The 9,976-nt window shown below is 53.4% G+C and overlaps 1 protein-coding gene across 1 annotated transcript; it reads left to right on the top strand.

Moving 5' to 3' along the window:
* Window positions 1–395: 395 nt before the first annotated feature.
* Window positions 396–9,616, top strand: LOC119381851 (sodium/hydrogen exchanger 10). The gene is made up of 4 exons (XM_037649605.1): window positions 396–574; window positions 691–3,193; window positions 3,237–3,518; window positions 9,263–9,616. The coding sequence occupies exons 1-4, from the start codon at window positions 396–398 to the stop codon at window positions 9,614–9,616; spliced, it is 3,318 nt and encodes a 1,105-aa protein (XP_037505533.1).
* Window positions 9,617–9,976: the final 360 nt, after the last annotated feature.

Raw genomic sequence — 9,976 nt, 5'->3', positions numbered from 1 at the left:
GGATTATCTCAATGAAACCAGTCGGTCAACTAGCTAATCTATATTAGTATCCTTCTGTGTCGACACATGTATATATATTTTTTTCTAATTAGGGCATTGGCTTATTTTATTTTGTTATTATTATTTTTTCATATTTGATCAAGCGCGAAAATTCGCTATCAAATTTGTAATGTTTGTATTTTTAACCTCCCTTCTAAAATATTATAACATTTGATAAACCCACTCAATTCTTGGCCAATCCCCCACAATAGGTGTGAGCCACAGTTGAAGGTGAACAAGAACAAGAACACGGGTGCACGGGTCACGCGAGCACGGGTCACGCGAAGGCATTCCTCGCGATCTGCAGCCATCGGCCTCAGTCGTATTATTCAGTCGACGAACAAAGCGCCGCAGAGATGAATTCTCTGATCGGCCAGGAAGGCGACGTTGAGTTCAACCTCCACGACAGGCAGGTGAGCGTGATCATCCTCCTGCTGGTGGCCGTCGTCGCCGGCGTGTGCCGCGCGCTGCGACGCTTTCTCAACATACCCGTCGTGGCCGTGGTCGCAGCGCTGGGATTCGGCGCGGGCCGGTCGTCAGTGGCTACGACGCGAAGGAGAAAGTTCTTCCGGTTACCGACCAGCACATCCGTGAGCTGCTGTTCCTCTACTTGCCCGTGCTCACGTTCACCGGCTCGTTCAACCTTCGCAGCCACCTGTTCAGGCAGTGCTTCTGGCAGTGCGTGCTGCTTGGCTTTGGTGGTCTGCTCTTCAGCACCATGCTCTTCATGCTGTACATGTCGGGCACCCGGGACGCCGACAAACAGCACTTGTCCGAGACGGTGCTCATCAGCCTGCTCACCTGCTGTCCGGAGCTCATGTTCGTGTCCGACATGAACGCGCTGTCGTCGGCGCGCTCGCACATACTCGAGACCATCATCATGGGCGAACCGCTCATCGGAGCCACCGTTCTCTGGATGGCTTACCGGTTCAGCACGCTGCCGGAGAATTTGACTGTTTATGCCTTCCTAAAGACAGTCACGTCTACGCTGTTCCTCGGGCCGCTGGTGGGCAAGGCGCTCGGACACGCGCTCGCGATGGCCATGATAGCGCTGGCACAGGACCTTCCCGTCTCTTTCGTGGTGAGTGCTATTAGCGTGATTGCGACGTGGGCCTTCGCCGAACAGTTTATGCACGGTGCTGGAATCAGCACCATCCTCTCGATGGGTCTTGCCGCCAGCTCTCACGCAGCGGATACTGTGTACAACCCGATAGCGATCAGGAAGTTCTGGATGCTCATCAGGTACGGCTACAACGTCGTCGTCATCTTCTTGTCTGCTTATCGGATAGGCCGAGACTCGCGAGAGTTTCTGTCGTGGCATGAGATAATCAGCCCGGTCAACGCGTACGTTGCCAAGATCGGCGTCCGGTTCGTCACCATCATCGTGATGTATCCGCTGCTGTCATCTGTGGGCTATAGCCTCAGTTGGCAACAATACTTGATTGTGGCCTGGGCGAACTTCAAGGGTGCCATAATGATCGCCATGGACTTGACCAGGGCTTTCCCGACCGTCAACCTCAAGCACGCCCTTCAAGAACAGTTTGTTCGCCTGGGAACGCTATTTCTTGTGCAAGTCCTGAACACCACAACGCTGCCGAAACTAATGTCCATGCTCGGGCTCCTGGCACTATCGGACGTGGAAAGGGCCAACATGAACATGGTCATAATCGCGCTTCGCAACACCGCGAATTCGTCAACTAGCCTTCAGCGACGAGACAAGAAGTTCTCAGGTGCCGACTGGAAGTGGGTTCAGATGCACACGTATATCGACAACCCTTACGAAGGCGTCGAGGAAGACGACCACGCTGAGCAGACGGACACATACATGCCCGCACGCGTCTACAGGAATGCTGCTGCAAGAAAGGCCAGCTGCTCAATCCTCAGACTTCAGAAGGTTTGTTGCAACAAACAATACGAGGATGGCATGATTCACAGCAAAACGAGGAGCAAGATACTGGCCGCCCTGCAATATCCTATGGAGAAGGAAGTCTGCCTGGATTACAACATGATGAAGCCTTTCGTGACCGTCCCCGATTGGATCTACCGGCTTAAGGATATGGTGCAACGATTCGCCGGTAACGAAGCCATCGAGAAGCGCCAATACAGATCAATACGTTCCACCCGCTCGCGTACAGATGATGACGAAGACGATATGGAGCAAGTTAGCCTCCTCTCAGCCATGCTGAAGGAAGGCTGGTACCACGCCTTGGTCGGATTCATTGCTTTGGGTTTCGTGTTGCTGCTCAGTGGCCTGGCTTTGTTTATGATCAACAAGCGCGCGGACCCGTCACAGTACGAGCTACTGCTGTCGATCATCACGTCAGTGCAGGGCGCTTACGTGCTGCTCTATTCGATCGAGATGGGCATTCTGGTGTACACCGTTGGCATGCTGCGCGTGGGCAAGGACATATGGAAGCAGCTTGATGTTATCATGTACTTCCTCGTCGTGACTGAGTTCGTGCTCATCAGCATGGCCACTGTGAGCGGTGGCGGCAAGCCCGACGCCACTTACACCAGCTTCCTGCAGATAAGCTTCATCATACTAATCTCGTGCCGGATCGTGAAGACGCTGCAGAAGCGCGTCGTGCTTTTCCTGTGGATTTGGGACATTCTGGACGGGCTGCTGAACCGCAAACTGTTCTACGCGTATGACCTCAGCTGGGCCTACATCACGGCTGAGGACGAGGCGATGAACAAGGTGTCCCGTTTCGTCACCACACCACAGCTGGCGGCCGCCATACGCGAGAACAGCGGCTACAACAAGCTGGAGACACTCAAGAACGTCGTGGACATCCAGCAGCGCTACCCCAACATTGAAGTGGCGACCAAGACGCGCCAGGCAGCTCGAAGGATCCTCAACAAGGCGTTCGACGGCCTCAGGGAGCTGCACGAAGGGGGCCTACTGGACGAGAAGCAGTTCGGCTTGCTCTTCTCCAGCCTGTCGTGGATGATCCAGCGCGCCGACGGCATGCCCGCCAACGTGACCGTGGGCAACACCGCCTTCAACACGATGCTCAGCGTGCCGTGGCTCTCGCGCGAGGTCGTCCCGCGGCTGCTCAATTCCTTCTACCAGTACCTGAAGGAAGGCGAGCTGCTGGTGGAAAAGAACAACATGCACGACTGCGTCTTCATCATCTGCTCGGGTATTGTCCGGGTGAGCGGCTGCAACGAGGAGCCCTGGGCGAACCCCGCTGCAGCTCGCCAACTCGGACTCGACGCACTTCTACTTCTGCGAGGGCGCCTTCCAGGACTACCTCGTGGCGCCCGACACTCTCGGGCTGCTGGGCTTCCTGACGTCCAGGCCGTCGGTGTGCCAGTGCGTATGCGAGACGGACGTCGAGATGTGCTGCATTCCCATGGAGGAGATGACGGCGCTGGTCGAGCAGCACCCGGAGGCGCCGAACCTCGTCTATCGCATGTGGCTCAGCGTCGCCATCCGCATCGGGCTTGCAGTGCTCGTAAACCAGAAGCGGTACCAGGTGAGCATGTAACCGTCGTCCCTTGAAAATTGAGATGGGTGCCTTAGAACGGACAACGGTGGACGCTCTACTTCAGGCACATTTTGGCACAATATTTTGTCCGACAGCGATAGTTAAATAAATATTTTAGAGGAAAGTACGAGAGCAAAAAATAACGAGCATCAAAATGGCACTGCCCTGTAGCACAGTTATTTCAAGATATAATTTACGTTATATCATTACGCGCGTGGTTCTGGAAGGTATGACCACCAGCATGAGAGTGGCCAGTTTTGATCGGCTGTCGTTAATCTATGTCACGAAAGAATGGAATCAAATAATCCGTTTATAAAGGAATTCATATTCATGTTATGGGCGTTTCGTATGCATTAGAATATTGTTTTTTTTTTCATTGGCGCCAGTATGCCCTACGGCATAAGTTAAAAAACATGGCTGTTCCCTCCGTCATAGGAATCGGTAAAACACGAAAGTGAAACGTGTCTACACAAAAGTAGTTCTTATTCTGTAGTGATATATCAGAGCTTGTACAATGTCTATTCGTACTTGGCAGCTATAGCACTGATTGGCGTGAATGCACCTATGTTGACGCCTAGTTCGTAGAGGTTCTTAGCTTGAGCCGCAAACGCGTGGGTCCCGCTGGCCTCTGTCTTGCTCCACCAAGGCACGACATTCGCCCGTCGAAATCGTGTCCTTTCTGCAACACGTAATGCAGCAGTTTTGTTAGTCTGTGCTCTCGCAAGCGAAGTAGTCGGCTTCGGAGAAATCCCGTTGGTGCACGTCGAAGCTGCACTATTCCGATGAACCAGTGTACGCTAACCCGAAGCGAAAGGCAAAGAACGTAACTGTGTCTAGGGTGCCTTGGCGACGCCAGCGCGGCCAGTGACCCTCGCTGGTATCGAGACGCTTTAACCATGACCTCCTATGTCGCGCGCAATCTCGGAGTAAGCGTTAGTAAGTGTCCATCACGGCGGCACAGCCCCGCTCCGCCTATCTACACCGCCAACAGAGCATTATGCGAGAGAGAATGTGTGAAAGGTATAAGGCGCGTTCGTGAGGTGTCGGGCTTCTGCCAAGCTAGCTTAGTTGGTTTAGCGTCGGGCGCTTACCGTCGTGGCCGCAGCTTCGTGGGTTCGATTCCCAGAGGCGGATCTTTTGCTTGGCTTTTTTTCTTTATCACTCGTTGGCTTCCATTTTATGAACGTCATATCCGGTAACGGAAGTACTTGGTGGATCCCGGCATAAAACACTTTCGTGTTAAAAAAAGAAAGAGTTCAGTTTCGCGGATAAATGCCAGGAGCGGTCGATGCAAAGGCCCGTGCGTCCAGCGCGTTAAGTCAGGTGGTCGACCGGGGTGGTAGTCAAGGCCTAGGAGGTGGCGGATGCGAGCCTTGTGAAGGCCCGGACAGGTCCCAAGTAGGTGATCGATCGTTGCCTCTGTGGCTGGGGCAACGTAGACGGGGCATGTTGTTGGGGGAGGCTGTGCACCGGATGTTCATGCAGCCCTTATGGCAGGAGTAAACGCGGCGCCCATACGAATACTCCTGAGCGCAACCTTCTCTCGGCGAGTTAAGCTGCCGGGAAGGTCTCATCCGCGCGAAGAAATGAGTGCACGCGTGGAGCACCGGAGGGGGGGGGGGGTAAAACTTATTTGACCAAGGGATTTGGGCACGTACGTCCCAGGGTCCCCGCACGACCCCACTGCGCTATGCGTTCATGAGTTCATGCAGTTCCATGACGTGGGCGGCCCGGTCAGTGGCGATCTTCTGCTTGGCCGTGTCTGTCGAGCGCAGCAGGGTCTCCCATTCCTCCCATGTGGTCAGTGGCTCCGGGCCCCGCGGGGGAGGGTCCGCCGGACATTCCATGAGAATGTGGGTGAGGGTAGCGTGGGGATGAGTGCACTGAGCACAGGACGGGGCGTACGCTCCCGGGTAAATGCGGGAAAAGAAATAGGGGGAGGGAAGGGTGCGGGTCTGAAGGCGGCGCCATAATATTTGGTGAAAATTTTTCAGGGATCGGTGGGGTGGGGGGTATAGCTGGCGTTCGGCGCGGTATGACTGGGTAGTTTCTTTGTGCAGGAGCAGGCTGTCCTTTGGGGGCAAACGAAGTAGAGCGAGCGGGTGTTGAACTTCCGCTGTATGGCAAGCGGCAGCTGCGGCCATTTGGCCGGTGTAGACCGACGGGTCCACAATACGCGGACAGGGCAGGCGCACGAGTGAATTAGTCGGTGCACATCAGAAGCTATATCGAGGGAGCTGGTCACTTTTCGCAACTCTCGAACTGTCTGCGTGGAGTCCGTATAGACAAGCGACCTATTGAGTGACAAGCAATCCACCTTGGGTATCATGAATGCTAAGCCGTCTCGTATAGCTGCGAGCTCCGCCAACACTGATGGGAATGGTGCCTCTGTAACATAGGAGCATGTATGTTGCGTTTCAGGTAGCGTGGGGCATACGAGGCTGGTGTGCAAAACGCAGCTATTGATAGCTGCATCTACGTATACCGCGAGTGAGTCGTCGATGGTAGTGACGATGGCCTCCTGTTCCACTTGTCGGTTGGATTGTCGCAGGCGAGTCAGTGGTCCGTTGTCGCTGGCCTGTGCCTTCAGCCATGGCAGAATTTCTGGCAAGGATGCGACAGGCTGTGGCAGCGTTGAATTATAGTAGTGAGCTAGAGCTGCCGCCGAGGGAACTTGACTTTTTAGGTGGCGAGCCATTCGACGCTGGTGTACGATTTCGTCGATGGTATAGTCCTCGTGCGCTCAGTTGATGGCGCCACCGCTCTCCCGAGTGCGCAGCGCCAATGCGGCCACTTCGCGCATTTTGTCCCTGTTCTCCTCCCGGCGCGTACCTCGAAGTTGTGTGTGGCGAACGTCGATGCGTGAAAATGTGAACGCAAAACAAGCCCTGCTTGCTTTTTTTGCGGCTACGGACGGATAGCAAACGTTCAGGAATACTTCAAACAAAGTAGTTCGCTTCGGCGTGGCGACTTGTACGCCGCTAATCACGTTTACTGCGTGAGGTAAGAACTCCAAGTGCCGTCGGTCCGTCGAAAATATTCGGAAAATGCGTCGCACAAATAAAAAGCGTAGAGTACGACGAGCGTTTACAAGCGAGTAAACTTTTTTCTTGGCGTACGATAGAGAATACTTTTTATCGGCAGCCTCGCGCGTCGCTTGTCCTGTGACCGGCGCGCATTAGCAGAAAGCGGGGATAGTTGAAATGACATATTAGCAACGATAAAAAGATAGAGACCGCATGAAGTTCCCGTCTTTTAGTTTTCTAGCGTTGTTGGTACGTCAAACACTTTGCTAAATTATATTTTTGAACATGTGCAACTGTGTTTTTTGTCTAGGTCGTGCGATCATGAAGCCGATCCTGAGGCCCCTCAGATACAGTCGTGCACAGCCGACAAATTGGGCACTGCAGAGGAGTGTCTTGCGCCGCAATCGTTTCCACAAATCTCCGTTCGGGCGAACAGTAAATAAGAGGATCAAGGGAACCAACAATGTGTCAATATTACCTGGGACAGTAGCGCAGGCACAACTTTTTTTTTTCGGTGGGGGTTAAATCATACTTTATGTATCTTCGTCCGTGCGCGTTTCAATGTGTGCGTGTATAATAATATACATACACATGCAATTGAATTTTAAAAAAGATTCGGGAGTAAGGACGAGGAAGGGTGTCAATAGCCAGTGACTTGGATAGAAATCGAAAGAAACTGTGCCAAGACAGGACCAGTTTGCTTATCGGGCGCTCCGAACGGCTGCGATCCAACGTTTTTGCCGATCAGCCTCGTACGAATTCCAATGTCGGTAGTTTCCCGGCCGTGTTCTTGAAGCTCTTATGACATGTGAACTCGCAAGAGCAGATATAAGTCGACTTTTTTCGCCGCGTACACACGCTTGCGCTGCTAGGGGTCATTGCCAACCTGCTGCGGCCAAGCGCGGCGGTACGGAGGGAACAGGGACATTTTGCCAGCAGCCGCCGCAGTGGCGCTGCATATCCGATTTGAAACAGCAGCGCACGAGGCCTATTGAGCTGCGCTTCCGCCTAGAGGGTCGCGATAGGTGTTATCGGAGGAATGCATGTGATCGCCTTCATGACATTTCGGTTGGCGGTTTCGAGCAAGTCCCAATCTCTCAATGCCAGGCGTTGAAACTGAGCTTGATAAACAAGCCGAGGTTGCAGGATCGACCACACTGAAACACGGGCCATTCGAGAGCAAGCACCTCCGGTTTTTTTTTTTTAGATATGCATCGAATGAGATGGAGGGTATAGCACTCTTTCGACGACCAGAGCGAACCCATGCAATCGCGGAGCGACATGCGTCCAGTTCGACTCCGAGCACCCGGATCGTGGATACAGTGCTGAGGGCTTGGCCATTTACGCTCAAACAAATAGGCGTCTGCAGAATGCGACGGCGACCTTGTCTGTTGGTAATAGACATGAATGCCGTCTTCGTGGCAGACAGTGTCAGTCTTATGCGCGCACACCAGTCCGAGGCCTTGTAGAGAGCACTCTGGAGGGCATGCTGCTGGCGTTGCCGATCTGGATGTGGTGTTCACACAGTCAAGTCGTCGGCATACAGGAGGAAGAAGGAATCAATTTGTGAGTCAGCCATGCGTTTCGCACTGCGTTTCGTAGCGGAGGCTGGTTGTGATGCCCGCATCATAGGCTCCGCTGCAGGCGTCGATACTGCTTCACATAAAGAACGCGGGCACGTTGCCGCCCCCCGATGCAACCGGCGAGACGCCGGGGCTGTCTTGGCGAGCGTCCCGCGCACAACGTTGAAGCGAACGGCACCAACGGTGGTTAGTACAGGTCGTCGATGGTGTCCGGGGAGGAGAGCCAGGGGGGCGACCCCACGGCCTCGTCCAGGGCGTCCGGCAGGTCTCTCCTTAACGGGTGGGGCCAGACAGCTAGTCGTAGTAATGTTCAGCCAGGGCGCAGACAATGCGGGAACGCCGGTGTGGCAGTGGTCGCGCGAGCCGGTGCGATCAGCCGATATTCACGGAGCTGTCCTAGAATATTGTTAATGACTGCTGTGCGATAACTTCGTGACGGGAAAAGCCTCAAGACCGAAGGGACCTGCGGAATCATAAACACATATGGGCAGAGGCTATTGAGTCTACCGGTGCCATATGGAAATACAGAAGCAAAATGTTCAATTAACATGAAATTTCGTCTCATCTACAGAGAATATGTTATTGCCATATCAACGCTCGCTTTCTAGTTTGCCTTCAAAATTAGCTGATCGTCAAAAAGCTACCTCATTTCTGATTTGTTACATTGTGCACGTACGTTCCGTTGGCATGACACCGCATGCTGGGTAAGCAAACATACAAGAACATTTTAGAGCAATGGTACGCAATGTTGCGTCATAATGACGTCACTAATTTATCGATATGTGACGTCATAAGGGTACCGATATGGGCTTGTTGCTTCTTCACAAACTGGCTTGTAGCATATAGCACGGAAAACGAACGAGGACATCATATGAGGTAACAGACGCTTGTGTTCGCCTGTTACCTCATCTTTTGTCATCGTTTTCCGCGCTATGCTACAAGCGTCATGATGACGTAGAATGGTGACGTCATCACCTGATGCTGATTCTTCTTTTACCATTCGTGTTGACGCCGCCGATGCCCACAGTGCATTTCTTGCGTTTGACGAGAGATCTAACGCTTCCTCAGTTTAAAAAAACCCGCGACACAGTGTGCTCATACACATACTTCTCCCGCTCGACAGGAGTGGACTCACGACAAGCTGAAGCGCTTCCTGGAGAACGGCATCATGCCGAACTTGTATTACGCCATCGATTTCTCGCTCGACGAGGCCGTGCTGGATGTAATCCTGGTTCAGGGAGTGGTCCAGTGCTCCAAGACGCAGGAGCTTTACACTGGGCCCACGTACATCCCCGGCACGGTGCGCGAGATGACGCTGCCGGGTAACCCCTCCGATCGGGCCCGGCCCATAATGCTAATCACCACCGTGATGCGATACCACCTGCCGAGCGACCTGGACTGGTTCCACCAGCCGCTCACGCACTACGACTACAAGAAGCAACGCGCCGTCTCCGTGGCAGTGGCCAGACCAGGCTAGCTGTGTGGTGCGTTCGACGGCACGCCAATGAAGCGCTAGCAACCGTGGCGGTGGACCAGGTATTTCCACGTGCCGCCATTGGAACCACCACCACGCGGCGATGGAATCGTCTTTGACAATTGTCGCACAGACTGATGCGCCAATGTACAGTTTGACTTCATCATAGTTTTTCTTTAGTTTTTGAGACTTGTTCATATTATCATTTCGTCGTAGCTTTCACGATCATCGCTCAACTTTTGTAGAATTTCCTATCGAGACGTATTCCTCTTACAGACTTGCTGTTACGGCATGCTACCAGTCAGGACTGGACTCCTAGTGCGTGCTACTTACAATGTGCAGGACGCTGAACTGACTGAAGCG

This window comes from Rhipicephalus sanguineus, chromosome 2 (assembly GCF_013339695.2).
Source record: "Rhipicephalus sanguineus isolate Rsan-2018 chromosome 2, BIME_Rsan_1.4, whole genome shotgun sequence".
Lineage (NCBI taxonomy): Eukaryota > Metazoa > Arthropoda > Arachnida > Ixodida > Ixodidae > Rhipicephalus > Rhipicephalus sanguineus.
This window is presented reverse-complemented; position numbering and strand designations above follow the sequence as displayed.

Coding starts and splice junctions, on each gene's coding strand:
- LOC119381851 (XM_037649605.1), top strand. CDS start 396: ATGAATTCTCTGATCGGCCAGGAAGGCGACGTTGAGTTCAACCTCCAC. Junction 575..690: donor GGATTCGGCGCGGGCCGGTC/GTCAGTGGCTAC, acceptor CAACCTTCGCAG/CCACCTGTTCAGGCAGTGCT. Junction 3,194..3,236: donor TCTGCTCGGGTATTGTCCGG/GTGAGCGGCTGC, acceptor ACCCCGCTGCAG/CTCGCCAACTCGGACTCGAC.